Source organism: Frieseomelitta varia, unplaced genomic scaffold, assembly GCF_011392965.1.
Source record: "Frieseomelitta varia isolate USP_RPSP 00005682 unplaced genomic scaffold, Fvar_1.2 scaffold_524, whole genome shotgun sequence".
Taxonomy (NCBI): domain Eukaryota; kingdom Metazoa; phylum Arthropoda; class Insecta; order Hymenoptera; family Apidae; genus Frieseomelitta; species Frieseomelitta varia.
The window spans coordinates 328,370-348,735 of NW_025110284.1; the positions used below are offsets into that span (position 1 = coordinate 328,370).

The 20,366-nt window shown below is 35.3% G+C and overlaps 2 protein-coding genes across 8 annotated transcripts; one reads left to right on the forward strand and one right to left on the reverse strand.

The window, feature by feature from the left end:
• Positions 1–8,368: 8,368 nt before the first annotated feature.
• LOC122533392 (catenin alpha) lies at positions 8,369–15,402 on the reverse strand. 5 transcript variants are annotated; one of them, XM_043663034.1, is made up of 9 exons: positions 15,192–15,402; positions 14,190–14,531; positions 13,385–14,117; positions 12,977–13,003; positions 11,921–12,154; positions 11,239–11,841; positions 10,487–11,164; positions 10,336–10,338; positions 8,369–10,225 (listed from the first exon to the last, which is right to left on the reverse strand). In XM_043663034.1, the coding sequence occupies exons 2-9, from the start codon at positions 14,504–14,506 to the stop codon at positions 10,061–10,063; spliced, it is 2,760 nt and encodes a 919-aa protein (XP_043518969.1). In that variant the 5' UTR covers positions 14,507–14,531; positions 15,192–15,402; the 3' UTR covers positions 8,369–10,060. The 5 variants fall into 5 exon arrangements, with proteins under 5 accessions (XP_043518969.1, XP_043518971.1, XP_043518970.1 ...); XM_043663036.1 differs by lacking the exon at positions 12,977–13,003; XM_043663035.1 differs by lacking the exon at positions 10,336–10,338.
• A 53-nt stretch (positions 15,403–15,455) lies between these two features.
• On the forward strand, positions 15,456–17,446 carry LOC122533393 (crossover junction endonuclease EME1). Of its 3 annotated transcripts, XM_043663041.1 has the most exons (4): positions 15,456–15,530; positions 16,293–17,029; positions 17,103–17,156; positions 17,289–17,446. In XM_043663041.1, the coding sequence occupies exons 1-4, from the start codon at positions 15,509–15,511 to the stop codon at positions 17,397–17,399; spliced, it is 924 nt and encodes a 307-aa protein (XP_043518976.1). In that variant the 5' UTR covers positions 15,456–15,508; the 3' UTR covers positions 17,400–17,446. The 3 variants fall into 3 exon arrangements, 2 of the variants coding, with proteins under 2 accessions (XP_043518976.1, XP_043518975.1); XR_006307704.1 differs by lacking the exon at positions 15,456–15,530 and having other exon boundaries at positions 15,537–17,046; positions 17,289–17,305; XM_043663040.1 differs by lacking the exon at positions 15,456–15,530 and having other exon boundaries at positions 15,537–17,029.
• The last annotated feature ends 2,920 nt before the right edge of the window (positions 17,447–20,366 follow it).

Sequence of the window (20,366 nt, forward strand, 5' to 3'; positions counted from 1 at the left end):
AAAATTTCATAAAGCCCGGCAGAGCGATGGAAAATCTGCGATGGCACGTCGAGCCGCGTTCCCGGATTCAGAAACAAAAGTTGATATCAAACCGTAAATACAGGCAGGATCCACCGGATGCCATTCAAATTCCATTTTCACCGCCTTCAACAGCCGCTCCCCGAAGCGAGTCCGTGTTTCAGGTTTGTCGCAAGTATACGAGCCAGTGATCGAACTGTCCGAGCGAATCAGTGCGCTGTCCGATACGTGCATACCTCTTCTCTTGCTTTCTCTATTTCTCTCTCTCTCTCTTTCTCTTACTCTTTATCCCCTTCTCTCCTCTCTCAACGATGTCTCGTTTTCTCGCACACGCACGTGTATGCCAACAGGAGGTAATGACAGCTCTCATGACAGCCACGTGACGTTTGCGGGCATTCCACTAGGCATCTAATTACCATTCGCCACGCACAATGAGAGACCGTTGTTTCCTTTTCGTAAATTCGCGCGAGCGCGCAGAAGGAAGCTGCAAAGAGGGATAAACGGAAGAGAGGAGAAGAGAGGTTGGACAATTCTCCGTTCTCTTTCCGCCCTCGTAATTTTCGGAGAGAGATAAGAGGCACGGCAATATTCGATTTCAGCGCTGGTTACAAACAACTCGAATTGTTGTTACGCAATCAATTATCAGTGTAATGCAACGCTGTTAATTACGACATACAGACGTTTCGACTCTTGCGTAATGGTAATTTCGCCGTCATCCCCGTCGCTCGACCGTTTAATTGCTCCCTTTGAATAATCGCAAACTGCGAGAAAAAAAAAGAAAACCGATTTCACGTCGAACAACACTCGGCTCTTAACGAGACGAAAAACGAAATACCTGATACGACGCGTATTTATCCGTCAAAGACTCGATTACTTTTTTTCCCGAAAGAGATCCGAGTTTCGTCTCCGATACCAAACCGCGAAGCCACTCGTCGTTTCGACTGTTTCTCTTTTCAAGATTAAACTCAATCGCTCTGTCCACGAAAGTAGTGGCAACGTCCGCTCCCTGCAGAGGCGAAAATTTCCCGCTCCTCGCCAAAAGCCAAACCCTTTCTTTCGCAATCGCGACCGGCGACTCGTTCCCCGCGCACGTTCTCCGAACACATCGCGCGCGGAGAACGTACCGACGCCGCTGAAAACCACTCCTGATCACTCGCGCGTACCGCATTATTTTTACCTCCGCAACTAGAGCGGCGAAACACGCAGGCGTTATCAAACACGGCTTTGTCTAACTTTAATTGAAAATATTGGAATAAATCTTCCAATAGACATTGTCGGGCGAAGCCTGCCGCTTCACCGGTGGCTGTACAGGCACCGTGCGCCAAGAGATAGGGGTGAGACCGTGAGGCTGCAGGGTGGTCGAAGAGGCGGCGAGCGGCGGGCGGAGGGTGACGGTGAAAACAGGGCGACACAGCAAGGACGGGACGCGGGAGGGGTTCGGAACGAGCAACCGGATGGCCGACGAGTGTGGAACAGGGACAACGCGAGGCGTCAACGAGCGGGCCAGAAGAGGTAAATAGCCATTTGTGGTCGAGCTTATAGCGAAGGTTCGCTGTTCAAAAATGGCCACCGCCTTGTCGCAGCCAGCGAACCGTTTTGGCAATTCGAATCAATCCCGCGCCTATCCCTCCCCCCTCCCCCCTGCGGGCCAACCACCACCAGCAGCAGCAGCAGCAGCTACCAGCCGCCTTTATTTCGTAGCCGTCGAAACAGTTTATGCCGTATCAGCGTTTCCCTCGGCACGGCAAATGGAGTTCACCTGTGACCGTGCCCTCTTTCTCTTTGCCATTTCGCGACGCGTGTGCACGCGGTTGCACAAAGTAACGGGTTAGTCGTCGTTGTTTTCGCTATAAACCACTCCGCTGCGGGAATTAGAAGACACTCGGAAATACAGACGCGCTGATTGCCGATGTATTTCGCGAAATTTGTTCTACAATGTTCAAAAGAGAAAAAAAAAGACGAGGGAAAGAGAAAAGCGGAAGTAATAGGGAAACGTCAAGCGTCGTTAGGAAGGGTAGGCATTTCGGAGGAACTGGCGGAAACTGTTGGAAAGCGACTAGCCGAAAAATGGCCGACCAACGCTGGCTAGGATTGAACCGTTTCCAGGCCTCGACGGACCTCCGTTCGAAGCCCCGGTAATGACGATAACGAATCGACGTAATGGCGGCAGCCAGCCGACGATCGTTGTCGACGCTGGGCGACAACGTCGCCGCGCCGCTTTGGAATTCGCAGCGTGGCTGCGAGCTACATAGATAGGCACGAGCAACCGACGGTTATCGGAGTCGATCATTCAATTTTGTGCTGCAAATTGTCCGCGCCGGAAACTCATATCCGGGCACTTCCGGTTCTCCCTGGTTCCGCCCCCGGGAAGAGGAATCCGGCGAAAGGGCGGCTTGGCTGAATGGCCCGGTTCAAGAGCGAGCCAGGGACCTGAACAGCATCGACAGACTGAAAGAGAGAGAGAGAGAGAGAGAGAGACGCGGTGGCTTCCTGGCGAGAGGGAAAGAGAGACAGCCAGAGAGGAGAAGGAAAGGGCGGGAAAGAGAGAAAGGGGCCAGGGACATGCAGGAGAGAATCGTGGAACGGAGAGGTCGCAGGTCGGATAGGCAGCAACAAGCACGATTTCGATTGATTGCTCGCCGTCCTAGTAGGGCTGTTCGCGTCATTACCGACCTTGTCGAGAACGGAGCCTCACCTGTGCGCTATCCTGGTGCCCCACGGATTCTATTATCGGTGTTGTAATCCTTTGTCGATCGTTATTCGACTCTCCGTCACATGCAGGTGTTTATATTCGATAGAGCACATGCATCTTCTAGAAATTGCGTTGTTCTGTCTCAGCAGTCGCGCGTCCGATCCTGTCGTCATTGTTGTTTGTTCAGAGTATATTTGTTGGAAGAATCTGCGCGAGATTGCTTGGTCACATAGCGACCAGGTGATACTCCGCAAAAGTAACAAGAAAAAGTTGCGAACAAATTCATCGCATCGATCGCGATTTCCTCTGGATTTTCGTGCGTTTTCCGAACGGTGTTTTTTCTTTCCTTTCTTCTTTTCTTTTTTGTTTTTTTTTCCTCTAACTGGAACAAAGACACGACTCCGAGTTCGCGGGCTCCCCAGAGTCGCGGTAAAATGTGATTATTAAACTGGAACCGTATCTAATTCGCGCATTACTATTCACCGCCACGCCGCGCCGCCGCCGTCAAACCGACGGATCTAGCGGAATTATTCTCGTCAATCTGAACCCCCGCTGGGAGTCGAATTCGCGCGTGCATCGCTTCGCGGTCTCTTTGATCCTTCCTACCTTCTTTTTTCGTTTCTCTTTTTCCGCGCAATTTCATCAGAGGCGAAGCGACGGGGAAACCAGCAGACGGGGAAAAAGATGATCTGCACGGGCGGCCGTGCCTTTTCGTTTTGCGGCGCCGCGGTTGTTAATAATCGTAAAATCTGCTCCGGCAACGTCCGATTGTCTGGCGAAAAGAGCTATTAGTCGATTAACCGCGGCGGCCGCCGGAGGCAAAAGTGGCAAGGACAACGGCGAGCCGATGCAAATCGGGATTTTGTCGAATCGATGGACGTTCGCATCAAAGCGGTGATTAGGCCGCGGCTACTAACTATTATCGGCTGCGCCTACAATTAGTATCTTTTAGCGGGCACGGTCTAAATTTTCAAACCGTTTCGGCAAACACATCGCGGATCCGTTCCGCGCCGGATGATGATGCCGGCTTCATTAGCAGTTTATACTCCACTTAACCGGCTCGTTTGTACGGATTACGCCGGAGAAAATCGCCCTATAAACTCTCGTGGATCGCGAGCAGAAGTCTCGTAAAATTATGCGGAATCCGGCTGGGTCCCACTTATGAGAACGTATCGGCGTGCCGACGTCCGACACGGCGCCGGTTACATGCTTTCCCATTAACGCAAATTCCATCGATACGCTCGCGTTTCGATACGAACACGTATCGCGATAATCTCGCGATCGTTCTTGCCGCGTTCTAGATCGGGCAAACGCGCCGGTCCCGACAACACCGCCTCGATGAAAATTTACGAGCGGCGAGCGCGACTTCTTGCCTCGATTATTTCTAAAATCTCCCGCCCCGAGAAAATTGAATTCTCGGGTAATCAAACAATACAAATGCAAATACCGGCTCGAACGGCCGCGTTACAGCCGCTTCGAAATATTCCGCATAAATAAACGGTCGACGGCTACGAGTTACATTCATTTGTAAGAGCATCGATCGATTTAGCGAACCGATTGCCGGGTTGAATCGAGGAAATCGTTGATCAACGGGCAAACGTGAGCGCTCGATCGTCGGAACTATACCTCGGTGTGGTTTCTCCCAGCATACCGAATCTCGACGTTTCTCGCGATCTCTCGCTAATTTCGCGAAGACGCTGACTGTTTGTCGCGAGTTCTGCCTCGAACCGACGCGAACTCGGCCCCACGAGTCAGAGTCAGGCGAATCGCGGCTTAATTCGTGAGTACTCGTCCTCCGAGTACGTCGTTATCGAACGATATGATCCCGTGCGATCCGTGAATTGTGAACAGAGTGTTGATTGTTACTTCCGTGCGATCCGTTTGCTTCGTTTTAGAAGATCTATCACTTCGTTTGCTTCGCGTCGTCGATCAAAGCAACAGTTTCAGCTAATTTGTCAACGTGGAAGGTAGTAACGCGCGTAATTGTTGCATTATGCACCGTGTTTCGATCGTATCGCGAACCCTCAGTTTTTGGAGAAAAAAAAAAAAAAAAACGCGTCTCTGAGATCTTTACGGGCGCGAACGACTAATCTAAATTCCAGCGACCTTCCGTTTGTCCGTCGTCAAACCTCGTGTAAAATATCGGAGAAGATAATTACGGCGGCAGAAACTAGTCGACTAAGCGGCCTACAAAAGACACGGCCCGTTGGAAATTTCGTAACGACAACGGAACGAGGCCTCTGTCGCGTCGTCGTTTCACGACGGACGCATGAAAGCGCTTACCTTCCGCAAAGGCGTGCTCGAAGTGGCTTTTGTGCTGCTCGCAGCGTCACGAGAATAGTTGCCAGTGTGCGTAACACCAATGGCATTACCACGGCGTGCCTCGGCTCCTCGCGGAGCGAGTGACGCGCCGATAGCGTCATACAGTTCACCGGGATTCGTTTAACGCGATTCAAACGAAAGTTGGCGAAGTTGGTCCGGTTACACTGACAATGAGTGCGAAACGGTGTCGGTGTTTGCGCGGCGGGCACGGAGTCGGAAATCGCCTTCAATAAAGTGCAACTTTCCAGCTCGTCCTCGTCGTCGTCGTCGTCGTCGTCGTCGTCTCGGAGTTTCGCGTTCTAAACGAGCGAAAACAAGTTCGCCGATGGGAGGGTTGGGAGTTTCTCCGAAAAATTAGTCGGCAACGGGATGTCGGACGAGCCCGGATGAAATTTAGAGAAGGAGACAATAACGAGAGGAGGGACGACGCGTTGTCGTAATTGGAACAGTTCTTCGGGTTGCCTTGCTCGCGATCGATGCCCTCCAGCTCGGGAGAATCGCTTTTGTCGTGGCCGTTTAAACGCGACGACGCGACGGGGCCGACCGACGACCGAGGAGGAAAGAAAAGTTGGCCAGCCTGCTAAAAATTCAAAACGAGCGAGCGAATTTCCCCGGGAATAAATTTCCAAGTTTCCTCCACCGGCGAGAACAGCCGAGTAAATACGGCGTCGCGCAGGGCTTATCCAACCCTGGAGCGAGCAGCTAGAAAGTTTGACGCATTGCCATATTCGGTGAATAAGCCGAAACGATTGTTACGCAACGTTTGCGCAAAGAAAGGGGAAGCGAGACGTTTCCTCTTTTTTCTTTTTTTTCATCGCGCGTCGTCTGTCGCGCGAATTCTGCGGTAACATTTCGAGATGATAAGGATAAGCGAGACGAGAACTAACACGGTGGATCATTTCTTTCTTTAAGGTTCGAAACGACTTTTTTTTTAGCGCGCGTTCTTCATCCATCCTGCGAGGACTGCGACGATAGACTATGAATAATAGCCAATCCAATATAACGACGATGTGAGTAACCGATAGGTATCAATGCGCTAGCGCGATATAGGTGCCTGATCGAAAGTATATTTTCAAATAACGATAGATATATGCATATACATATATATATATAAATATATATATATATATATATATATATATATATATATATATATATATATATATACACAGAAGTCGCAAAGACTGATGCACTAAAAATGCATCCAATATATACTTTGTTGATAAAAAAATACTTAATGCATCTAATTATATGAGCAGAGTTTTAATTTTTATTTTTATTGTCAGTCTTTATTTTTCATTTAAAAAAAAAAAGACTATGTCATAATTCTGGTCCTCTATCAGCATATATCTTGAAAGACTTGAAGATCTCAAGTGAAAGTCTTACACAGGCTGTGAAGGACATTTTTTCTGACTCTTTTGTAGTATTGAGAGTCAATGTATTACTTACTTTCTTTAATTAAGTAATAAAATTTCGACAAAATAATATTTTGAAACTAATTAAAGTATGTGTATGAAATGTAATGTTATTGAAAAATACTATAAGTGGTGAGTGTATTTCCCATTTTAATCAAAATTCAAATAATACAAGTATAATTTTTCAATCCTTTTCATTACTACTTTCTTAACTGATTAAATTTTGTGAACTATCTTGTAAATTATAATGAAAATTTTAAACAAAAAAATTTTAATAATATTAATTATACACGTTTGCCACTTATATGCTCTTTGGATACACGTGTTTATGTACAAATTCAATTAACATTTTTTGCATTGTGATAGATACATACTGTCAGGATTTTATAAGATTGCATGAACTAAATTTGTATTACTTTAGTCACAACATACTTTACTATAAAGCAGCTATTACTAATGCAGCAACTGTGATTATGAAGTAAATTAAATAGATTTATCACATTATAGATTATTCACAGTTAAAGAATCTTATTGGATTTCATAGTGCTTTACATTATTTTGCTTTTAAATTTTTTCATGTATCTCATCTATTTGTGGCTCCTCAAAAAAAAAATAAAAAAATAAAAAAATAAATAAAAGTCAAAAAATTACAAGAAAAAAAGAATAACATATTCAGTTAAAAGTAGAGTTAAAAATAGGTATTTATGGATTTATTTGGGAGATTCAAATTTAGTAGTGAATTAATCATATAGAACAATTAATAACAATAAATTTAGGCAACTTCTTTTAATTTTTAAATTTATCTTAGTATGAAGAGACTGTCTTTTAGATTTAAGTCTATTTGTTTAACAAGATCTGATGTATATTTAATTATTCTTTATCAATTTGTTAAATAATATCGATAAAATATACTAATTAAAAGCACCTATTTAGTTTATATAATTTTACTTTTTGCAATAAAATTTTAAAAAAATGTAAGTATGAAGCATTACTAATAGTCATATAAATATGTATCTTGTAGTCATTAAATCTGTGTCAATTCTAATGACATGCAATATTTATATCATATTATTAATATTTTTAGTAGCATGTCATATATATCCATAAAAAGCTGTATTTTAGCAGTAGAAAAATATTAAAAAAAACTCATCTGGTTACAATGTAACTACTATATAAAGTACCATTGCATAATACTTCGTGTTTTCCAATACTTAAATTGTCTCGAATTTAAATAATATCCGTGAAAATAAATATCACGTTCTTTATGAGTTATTTCAATAGTACCTGTATTTATTTGCTGTGTACTAATTATAATCATACTAATATTACAATAAGATATTTTAAGTTTTAAAAAGTAAGCAGTTATAATTATCTCATACATTATGTCCAATGAAAAAATACTCTAAAAATAATAAAGAAAAAAAACTTGTTAATGCAGCGATATATGTAACTTGAACATTTAGATCAACAAGCACAAATACTATTTTATGTTCTTTTAATTTGTATAATTGGGCAATGTTTAATATTTTTCAATTTTATGTTGAGATAAAACAAAAAAAAGCAAAAAATTTAAAATATAAAAAAATACAGGTAAACTCTTTTCTAGCGATAAATATTTTCTTCTGTAAATATAACTATAAAAATAATGTGTAGCAAATTAGGATAAAAGTAATTGTTTAAACAAGTGTGAATTATTATAATTATATTATTGCCATTAATCATTTGCATTTGCAATTTCCTGTATTGTATTATTATTTCTGTAATATTTAGTACATAAATGAACTATATAAAACACAAATTTATGTATTGTATTTGTAATATCCTTTCCTATTATGTATAATAATGATATTATCTTTCTCTTTATATGGGATAAATAATTTATTTGTAAATATAATGAATAATAGTAAAAAAGAAACATTTGTTAAAAGCATCACCTTGTATTTGGCAGCATATCAGTATATATAACTACAATTTAATCTTAAAATTATTTCTATATAAATTAGTATCAGTTTTACAACAGTAAAAAATTGATACCAATACACATTGTATTAAAAGCTATGAAATGTGAAATGATTTTACTCCTTATATATTCTGCAAACACTAATCCAATACAACATTTATTATAATGACTATATTAATATAAATGAAATAATACATATTATGAAGCACAATTTTATATTTTTATTGTGCATTTGTCACACATACAACATGTTATTTTCATAATTCAAGAATCATTTAATATTTGCTACAAAATTTTTAAATAAATTTTGGTAGTATTTTTTTTAAATATAATACTTTACTCATCATATAAGGTATGAAATTGGTATCAGTTTTTTTTACAATTATTTCTTATATACTATAAGTAATGTAAAATCATCATAAAGGAGATTTTTTAAAAATGTATAATCATATTTACTTATATACAATCATTAAATACTTTGATCTGCAGTCTCTTTATTCCAATGCAATACTGTCTTATTTATATTGCTTTTATGCAAGTTTTGTTGACACACGATTTTTTCATCTAATTATGAATATAATATTGAATAACAAAAAGTACAAAAAATATAACTTTTAATAAAATTTTCTAAAGAAATATAAGATATGTTAAAATTATTTTATATATGTAAAGCAAATTATATAAGTAAAAAATTTACGTATTAGAAAAAATATAATTTGTTACATTAAATGTATTTATATAAATGAATTCTTATACTTTCATATTAATTATTTGTATTTATTGATATAATTGCCACTTGGAAAGATGCTAATATTACTATTTGTATCTTAGTTGGTTTTGTAAAAGCATAACAAAGTATTTATCAATATTATTGTCAAAAAATTCATTATAATAAGAAACTGACCTTCATGTAACATAGTAGTAAAAATTCAAGGCCTGTAATTGTTAACATTACTTAAAATAACAGCCTTAGTTTTTTTTTTATTATTAGAGACCTTGTTTCTGGATATGTATAAAAACGTGTACAAGTTATAAAATCGTTAAATAGGATTCATATATTAATAAAACAGAAAAATAATAACCAATTTGAATTCTTGATTCTTGATAACGAAAATGTAAGGTCTTTGATAAGCTTATATTCATATGTACGTAAGTACATATAAGTCGCTTATCATAATACTTAATAAAATGTTATTAAATTATTTTTATGCGTTTAATTTCAATTTTTATTTTTTACAAATAATAATAAAAAGAATAATATTATTCTAGAGCTTATTACTTATAAAGCTAAAACTTATACGTTATAAATCCTATTATACAATTAATTATTATAGAAGTGCTCAAATTATCAATTTTATTTGTAAAAAAATTATCCTAACAATCATAAAACAAACGAGTCATTTTTTTTTAAAGAAAGTCTTGCATGCACAAATTTCATTTTGCATTTTCGACTTATTTTTCTATGAGGAATCTCTGTCTGATTATATCACGATGATTGGGTTAGAAATTCATGACAATAAATTAACAATAAACACAGATTTTGTGTTTTAATTTTATACTCAGTAGAAAATAAAACATCTTATTCATATGATTTTTTAAAGGTGATGCTATATACTAGACTTCGTTTTTATTAAATTACTTACACGTAAAATCTTAAACGCTTTCTGTAGGACTTTGAAATTCGGAAAGTGCATGTATTGGGTTTTGCACTTTTTTTTGCGAACCTTTGCGCACTTTTGCCCTGACTTCTTCTGGTCTTTCAGGACGAACCAATGGTTTCTTTTCTGGCGCTTTCATTTTCCATACAACAATTGGAGACTATATAAATAAAATAAATATTAATTGTGAATTTGAAGTTCCGATAATAACTGTTTTCTAAAATACTATTAAATTTTTAAATTATAAATATATTTTACGTAAATACTTACATACTACAAAATCCAATATAGTTAGTTAATAAGAAAGTTTAAATCTTAGATTAATTATACATATAAATTGTAAATGTAATTCTGTCTTTTTAGAATATAAAGTAAAGTATAGAATTTGAATAAATAATATTAATATAGGAAGGATACTTACAGTTACTGTAGATTGTCGAGGATATTTAGTCGATGCAACATATGAAGCCTTAACAGTAAGTACAACAGCATTCATTAAATTTTTAGCTGCCTGAATGAGAGAAGTTGCACTGTCAAGTCCAGATACAATTAATTCTCCGCTAATATTTTGTACATCTGCTTTGACTTTGCTTGTAATATTCATTTGATGACAATATAATGCTATACGTTGTAAGTATGCTAAAAGATCTTTCTTAGTAGAACTTTCTGGACATTGATCTGCTATTTGTCTTGTTAATTTATCTAATTTAGTTCCGGCTTCAGAAATTTTCTTTGCTGCATTGATAACATCCATAGTTGTTTTCAAAGGTCCACGACCTCTAGTGAAGTCAGTCATTTCCATCATAATCATACACATATGCTTAGCAAGAACAATAATATCGTTCCCTGCATCGTCCCATTTGGCAACTTCTTTATCGAACTTTAGTTTCTCGCTCTTGAAATACTCTACTTGCTGTAAAATTTTTTGTTTGTCTTCTTCAGGCATCTTACGCATTGCTTCGCGGGCTGTAGTAATTCCGCTAATTTCTGGATATTCATCAACACCATGTTCACCAGTTTGAGCGCTTGATTTACTACGAGTTTCTAATGTATAATGTTCATCAAGTTCCACATCTTCTGGATCTAAATCCTCATCCGCCTAAAATATAACATATATAAATGAAATAAATGTAGTCAAGAACACAAATTAATGACTCCACTGTATTCTCTTACTCTATTCATCAGTACAGCGCGTCTAATTTCACGAACACCATCATATACCAATCTTGAAGCATCTATAAAATCATTTTCATCCACATCTTTAGCAGGATTACTACCCAATGCATCTACCGCGACTTCTACTCTTTGCGCAAATTTCGGCATGACTTGTTCCCTTAAAACTTTTACAGCTTCTAAAACTCGTTTCGTATAGATACAAGGCTCATAATTATCCATTTCTGCTTGAACAACGTTACACACTCTGGCAGATCGTCCACGGATTGCACCCGCAGTTCTGTCTAAAGTATCGGCATCACCTTCTTGTAATGCCAATACACATTTATTTACGTCTTCTAAGATATGATTCTCAGATACTGCTAAGAAATCATCAATAGTAGTAATATCATCAACAGCTTCTGTTAATACTCTTACTTGATTTTCCCATGCTTGTCTAAATACTTCCATGTTATCTAAAGCTACTTTAGATCGATTACGAGCTGCAAGCACACGGGCTGCATTAATTACTTGTGGACATAAATTTCCAATTTGTGCTGCCGCATATCGCACCATTTTTACACCATCTTCGTTTCCAGACATACTACATACTAAATTGGCAACCTGAATAGATATTATATTAATTATGTCAATTATAATAAAATTAATATTTCAGACGTGTGTATTTAACTAAACAATATACCTCAACTAGCTTATTGGCATGTTCTGTAAAGACAAGTGCATACTCTTCCACCTCTTTATCACGGCCATTTCTTGCAGCTTCAATAAGGACCAATAAAGGTACACTTGTTTCCAAAAAGCTATCAGATACATGATCCACTACAGCCTTTCGTAATTGTCTGCGAAGATCACGAGTTTTTCTGCACATATGATCAATTGCTCTTTCTAAACCTTCTGATTGTTCCTTGACACCCATCTGTTAAAATATATATATATATATATATATATATATATATATATATATATATATATATGTATATAATTAAAAAACTTGGACTAAGAACAATTGTTTTATGAGCATTCAAGTAAAATCTAAGCTATTTCCTTACTAACAGCATTAAAGTGCAAGATAAAACTTTTTTTTAATGATTGTTAAAAGGAATAAGCTAAGAGATTATTTTATTTCATTATTTGGAAGATGCTATATTTTTTCAATGTAGGTATTTCATATATCTGACAAATTAATGTACTAGTTACATTTATACTTTTATTTATCTTAATGAAAATAAATTTTAGGAAAAGCTATGTACATAAGCAAACATAAAAAACATAAAAAAATAATTTTCTTAATTATAGAAAATACTTTATAAATAAAAAAAAATATATATATATACACAGGTAAAATCTATAATCAACTTAAAAATAAATTTTATGTTATTCTATTTTTACATTGCAAATCTTAAGTTATACTATACAGCTATATCAGAAGTTATACCATATAATATGCACTATTTATCTACACTATTTATTTACTCAATTTCTATGAATCTGTAATCATATTACATTTGGTGCCATATCTATTATTTTATATCTACAAAATACATATACAATTGTGCAATTTAGGGAACAACTGCAAAATCAGTGTATACAGAGTTATTAAAAATTTGATTAGTGCTTCTTGTTAAATAATAAAATTTATAAATTGTGTGGTAAAATACAATATTTTAACAAAAAATTCTTGCTTAATCTGTAAATTGTATGCAAGAATAATAAGAAAACACAAGATTTTTATATTTACCCGTTTCCCACCCCGAGCAAGCTGTAACTGCAGTCATCAAAAATAAAAAAACAAATGAGTAAAATGAACATACCAAGAAATACATAAATCAATGAATTTTGTTAAATGAATAATTAATAATAATAAATGATAATATAATTAATTGTATTCTAAATGTATTTATGGAGACATATATTTTTGTATATATGTAATTATAAATGTATTACACAGTAATGTATCATACACTTAAATGCTATGTTACAGAGTAAGAAAAACCAAAATAAATGATATAAAAAAAAATTAAGTTTCTCTACATTGCTGCAATTATTAAAATTTATTTAAATATTTTATGTATATGTATAAATAACTTATATACATACAAAGCGTATGTTTAAATTATAAAAGCATAAAGATCTGTAAAATACTTACATTATTCATATATTCACTCAACAAATCTTGAAGTGCTTGCCTAACTGCATTACATTCTGCAACAATGCGTTCTCTACGTTCATCCCGAGTGCATGAAGAATCCGCCATCAATGCAGCACCGCTGATAATACTTTCCAATCTTTCTTCAAGACTGGGTCTTGTACGTACTTCATTATACGCAAGTGGAGACATTACCATTCTTTCATCAAAATCATCTAAAGCAGCAGCCAATTCTCCAGGTCCTTCATAAGGATGTTGGCTGTCAACTGGAGTTTTTCCTTGTGCCACATCATTAATGGTATTTACAGCTTCACACACTTGCTTCAGAACATAATCACGATTTGCTTTTGCTGCAGCCAATTCAGGATGTCGAACATAAACTTTAGAGGCAGTAAGAAGCATAGTAGAATGCTTTTTAAGAACAGCTCTTGCTGCAGCCAAGTCGTCCCTTAATTGAGGATCTTTCAGTTCTTGTTGACGTTTTGCAGCTTGATTCATAAGTTCTGATGCATTTCTTCCAAATTGCTTTATATTTTCTAATAACTCTCCCTGTGAAGATGCATTTTTCAATTTCTTTAAATCATCTTCTACCACATGAAGCGACTTCAACAACAAATGCACATCAACCATATCTGCTAAAATAAGCAAACGTGTTACTGCAGATAATAAATTTCTTGCTGCTCGAACCATATTGCCTCTTTTTAAAGAAGAACAAGGATCTTCAGAAAATTCTCTGTAATTAATTAACAATTATACTAAAATGTATTTCATGTTCTCTGTATAACAGGGTAAATATAAAATATACCTGGCGGCAATGCTCATTGCAGCACCTGTTTTTTTTACTTCCTCAACAGCACTTAACATTTCTGCAGTAATATCAGGATTTTCATAAGCTATCTGTTCACCTTTTTCAATAAAATTGCTAGTTGCTTTTTCAACAGTTCCAACTAAAGCACTGGCCCTTTTTGACTTTCCTTTCTTTTTTTTGCTAGGACCCTTTGTATTTACAAGCGTAGTAACTTGTAAAACTAAGGGCTCCAATGTCTTTTCTACAGACATGGTACGGATCTCTAAATTCTTGGGATCCCATTTCAAAGTTATCGGGCCAAAGTGATCAGACATTTTTGTTACTTTAAACAAGACAATTCTGAAAACCAAAATGATAATACACTTACATGGTATAATACAAAAATTACCTGTACTCTTATAACATGATACAGGTAATTTGGCAAAAATGCAAATCAAATACAAAAACCCAACTATATCACAACTATATTACAATATTTTTTTTACCAATGATTTTATTATTATTATATTTGTAATATTTAGCAAAATAACATATAATGATAATAAAGCACAATAAACTTACAAATTTTATGTACACATACCACATTTTTCACTCACCTGTTTATAAAAAAAAAAGAGGAACTAAACGATATAATTGATAACAAGATATAAATGTTTGAAAAAATCAGGGTGCGTCAAATATGGTTTGAATATACGAAAAAAAATTCATATATAGAAAATATCGTACAAGATATGCTATCGTTTTCTATTGTGATCGTAGGGCCGGGACCGAGTCTAGCCGGAATGGATGGGAGGGTCTGTACCACAAATTTCACTTTAGCGTGAAATGAATAGACAGATGGAATGAGTCAGTGGTCGCTACATTTGTTTATGTTAGATAAGTGTTGCGAGAATTCCCACTTTACGAAAGCAGTTTCAAGAAACAGTAAAGATAGCGTAACAAAGCAAAACGGGAGTCCCTAGTCATGATGCAAGGCATTATGCATATCAATTTTCTTACCTTCATGAAAAATTTACCGTTCGAAATTTGTGGATCGTCAATAAAACCTACGCAAAACAATCGTTCGTCTGAAAAATCAATTGCATCGGGAAATCAAAATTCTAACACAAACAGTCCCATATCACTTCGATGTATCATCCATTTGCTATGTACTCTTTATTCATGACGTCATTATTTCCGCTATAGTTGGAAAAACGAACGACACCTCCAGGGAACTGGTCTACGCCCGAAGTTTGGAACACGAATGTTAAAGCGACGCTTATATAGCATACACGGTGAATGCAACTTGCCGCAAGAATGCAACAGCCAATCAAAGAATGCCTTTTTCAAAGTTCCACGGTATACATATCATCTGATTATTTCATTGGCGACTACATCTACATTTATCGCGTTTGCTGTATGTTCCGTATAAGTTTCCGTAACGTGTGGTACAATACTTTAAAACAAACGAGATTTTTAAATGTCTGGAACTGACATTTACTGAATCTGGAAAACGAGCTGAACGTTTCTGAACGCAGAAACTTTTCTAATTTTTTCACGAACGTTTTAATGAAATGATCACGGATGTTGTCGTTTTAAGCGATTCGAACGAATCTTCAAACGAATGCGTTCAACTAAATTCGAATAATAAAGCTTTACCTGGTGATTCAAGCGATTTTGAATTTCCTGAAGTTAATTTTTATCACATTATTAATGAAGACGATGTAGGTAAATCACAAGATGCCGATGTTGCAAGTTGTTCCTCTAATTTTAACAACAATGCACCATCACATCAGTCCAATAATGATAAACATACTACCAGCAACAAACATTTCAAACAGCATAAGGTTAAAAAGCTTTTGTATGATACTTCTGATTCATCTAGCTCAGATGAAGAGAATAGAAATAAAAAGAGACAAAGGAAGGTTAAAAATACTATAGGAAAAAAAAGTAGGATTCAAATAAATGAAGAAAAATTAAAGAAACAGGAGCAGTTAACGAGAGAGAAAGCACTAAAAGCAATTGCAGCAAAAAAATTAAAAAATATAAAACCTGATGAATGTATGAAATTTATAGAAATTACTGTTGATAAAGCCATTGCGAATTTTATTTCTGTTACAGATGTAACAAATACATTGAGAGATGCTGGAGTGAAATGTACCGTTAAAACGAAATTTATTTCAAATAGCATTACGTGGAAAAGAAATATAGAAAATAGCTATGTTAATGATGACAATGAAATATGTACAGTAACAGATGTTGAAAAAGTTAGTCAAATATTGGTAATCTGGAATTGGGACGAGGTAGCAACAAAAGTAACAAATGGTGACTTTTATATGTCTGTCTCTAGCATTAAATGCTCATTACCAGATTACAAAATAACATTAGTAGTTTATGGTATAGAAGATTATTTTGCCTATAGAGAACAAGAAAAAAATTCAGATAAAAGTGGAACAAAAAAGAAAACACAAAAAACTTGTACAGAAAAGTATCTTCAATTATCTAAACATTCCTGTAACATATCAAGAAAACAACTTGAGACATATCTCAACGAAATACAAATTATTGCAGATTGTAGTAGTAGATTAATTAATAATTCTCAAGATCTAGCATTGATGATATATCAATATACAAAAGCTATAGCAGAAATACCATATAAATTAGAAAAAAATAAAAATTTAATAAATAAATTTGACTGGTATGTAATGGGAGATAATAGAAATACTGTAAAAGTAGATAAAAGTGGAAATGGACTGAAAAGATTATGGCAGCAACAGCTTTGTCAATTTAATTTGAGCAGTCTTGAAATTGCAGAAGCAATTTGTTCTATGTATCCAAGTCCTGCACATTTAATAGAAGTAAACATCAATATATAGTATGTATAATAAATATAAGTTGCTACCTCTATTTATTTCTTCTCTTTCTTTTCAGGCTTATATGAACTGTACAGATGATGAAGGAATAAATTTGTTGAAAGATATCCCGGTAAATAAAAAATATTTATTACAATGTTTTTCGAATAAGACTTCTAAAAATAAAATAATTTATAAACTAAAATTTAATATTTTTATAATTATTTTTACTTACATTTTATAAATATATTTTAACACTTTACAGATTAGAAGAGCAGCTGGACCACTTACAACTGTACGTAAAATTGGCCCAGAATTAAGTAAAAAAATCTACTTAATGTTCACATCTAAAAATGGTGAAATTGTATTAAGTTGAATATATTTTTAACAAAGTTCAATAAACGTACAAATAGAAATATTATAGATAGCTCTTTGTTATTCTATTTTCGATATCTCCAACTAAAAGATTATAATTCACTATTTTATATAATTTCTTACTTATTTCATGAATATAAAAAACGCGGAAATTATTTATATCCATATATTGTACAAATGAATAATATTAAGTACATATAAAAGCTTTAATAACTTTTTATGTATTAATTATTTAAAAATCTAGCGCACAATTTGACTAAATGAAAAAATAAAACTTATTAATAAAAAATGTTTTATAGACATACTGTTATACAGATATACTCTTTCTTTTTTTTGTTTATGAATTAGTCTAATTTTGCGCTAGATATTTTTGAATATCTTATATAATATGAAATATAATATTTTTACTATACCAAAGGTATATACAATACATTTGTTTACAGCAAATTTAAATATGATAGTCGGTTAATAAAAGTAATTTTCTAACATTTTTACAAGTATTTATTAAACATAAAGTATCTAAAAATTTTTTATAAAAAGAAAAGGACTTCAACCATTTCATATCAATTTTCTCTACTATCTTACAATAAAAAATATATAAATGATTAAATGCAATCTAAATGAAATTGTTTGTAAATATTCAATACATTTCTACTAAATTATCATTAACTGTATACAGACTAATATTACATAACTCTTACATAAATTTTTTACACGCATTCCTCATATATTTGATTCTCTCTGTTTAATGTTAGAAATTACTTAAAAAAAAAAAAAAAAAAAAAAAAAAAAAAAAGAAAAGAAAAGAAGAAAAAAAGCAAAAAACGTGGAAAAACCTTTTTGACGAGGAGTTTCTCGTTAAAGCACATGGCAGAATCGCGCTGATAAAATCGATGCTCGCGAGACACACACGAGAACACATGTACACGTGCGCATTGTTGCACGTATTTCCGTTCTGTTACAAACGAGAAGCAAAATATACGTAAAAAGAGAAGAATATCACACCCACACGTCGGAACGAATACTTCGAATGAAAAACATTTGAAAATACTCGGTGTTATCGATTGCACAGGTATAACGTCTCTCTCTTTCTCTCTCTCTATCTATCTCTCTATCTATCTATCTGTCTGTCTTTATCTTTCTTTCTCTATCTCTTTGTAACTTTCATTGTCGATCGTTTTTCGCACAGGGGAGGAAAGGGATTTTGTGTTTTTTGTGTTTTGGCAACAAACGGGTGCGGGATGGAAACACATAACGAATCGTTGGGGGCTACGCCTATTAACGTAACTAATTAACAGCATGTTAACGAACATAGTGGAACGTTTACGAATAAAAACGAATTGTCATTTTCAGGATTTTTACCGATCAGTATAGGTAAGTCGCATTATTACGTAATTTCAGTAGCCGCTGCGAATCGTTATCGTTGCAAATTGTACACCGCGGAACGGGGCGACACGTGTCCTCTTCACGGCACGTGTATATATTATTATTTGTAATTATCCGGCGAAGCATTCTGCAATATTCCTTTTTTTTTTCTTTTTTTCTTGGCTTTTCGACACTGTCGTTCGAAGAAAATTACTTACCAATTAATAAAATATATCTCTGTTAGAAATTTACAGTATTTACGAGAAAAGATTCTTTCGAAAAATACGCCTGTTTATCAAATATATATATATATATATATATATATATATATATATATATATATGTATATGTATATAATACTTTATATATATATATAAATTTTCATCTCCGAATTATTGATTCGAATGAAGTGAATTCTGAATGGTTTCGAGTCTTGCGAATTTCGTGAAAATTTGTTTGCCATTGAAACGAGACTGCTGGCTGCTCGGTAATTTATACTTTGTCGGCCGTCTTCTCGCGCTTTTCCTTTTTAATGAAATCCCGTGATCCCCGCTGTTGATCCATCGGCGAAGACGACTTCGATATCGTAATGTACTTTCTCCCAAGGGCACGCTCGAAGAGGAAAGCGACACGAGGGACAAAACGTTTGGGCTGGCGACTGTTAAGGAAAGAGGGATTTGTTGGACTTAACGAAATCTCTATTGGTCTTCCAACAATCTATCTTTATGCTTGGGGCGTTTGTTAGAGAATAAATTCAGAGAATAAATTCAGAGAAACTCTTCGTCCGAGTGTAGAAAAAATTTCCCTCGATAAACTTCGACTTTGACACATGATACATAAAACACAGTATATAATAAATTTATTATTACAACGATACGAATTTCGAGATTAATTGATTATTCAAATCAATCTGCTTGAGTTATAATATCGAGTCATACTCGTGGTTTCGATTTGATAGAAAGAGCAGGGAATTGTAGTCCTGCGGAATGTTGAATTGTCGATTTTTTTCAATTCGCTTTGGCTTTCGTCCAAAGAAACATCCATACAAGTAAACAAAAGTAATTAACATTATGTTTCATAGCACTTGACTCGATCGTTACGGTCTTGAAATAATAAAATCCTACAATTACCCGCAAGTAATATTCTATAATGGTAATTCTAATGAATAATGCATACATTCTTATACACGCAACTATCGTTTCAAAACGTCCTGCCGGAAAAATATTGACGCTTCAAAACTGACGATTGATAAATGCAAATTGCAGTGTTCCCGGTGCTGTGCGTCTGACACGACGTGTAACGCGATAACTGTGTTTACTGAAAACTGAGAAGAAAATCGCAAAGGGTTAATAAACGCCGTGTAAAAAAAAAAGGCCGAAGGTGAAACTTCGTATTAATCGCGTTGAAGAGGCACGAACTTGAGAATTCATCAGTCGTCGATTCAAACGAACAAACGAGCATAACAGAAATTTTCGTTGCAGCTGAATTTAGAGAACGGAACGCCGAACGATAAAATTCGATATTAATCGCGTGAGGATATTCCGCGCTCCGTCTCCAGGCCAGTAAATATTTCCACGGTGCATCGAGTGCAGGGAACATCGAG

Excerpts from the sequence above, each read along its gene's own strand:
- LOC122533392 (XM_043663034.1), bottom strand. The coding sequence starts at position 14,506 with ATGTCTGATCACTTTGGCCCGATAACTTTGAAATGGGATCCCAAGAAT. Across the intron at positions 14,118-14,189 it reads GCAATGAGCATTGCCGCCAG|AGAATTTTCTGAAGATCCTT; the intron begins GTATATTTTATA and ends AATTAATTACAG. Across the intron at positions 13,004-13,384 it reads TGAGTGAATATATGAATAAT|TTACAGCTTGCTCGGGGTGG; the intron begins GTAAGTATTTTA and ends TGATGACTGCAG.
- LOC122533393 (XM_043663040.1), top strand. The coding sequence starts at position 15,746 with ATGATCACGGATGTTGTCGTTTTAAGCGATTCGAACGAATCTTCAAAC. Across the intron at positions 17,030-17,102 it reads GTCCTGCACATTTAATAGAA|GCTTATATGAACTGTACAGA; the intron begins GTAAACATCAAT and ends CTTTCTTTTCAG. Across the intron at positions 17,157-17,288 it reads ATTTGTTGAAAGATATCCCG|ATTAGAAGAGCAGCTGGACC; the intron begins GTAAATAAAAAA and ends AACACTTTACAG.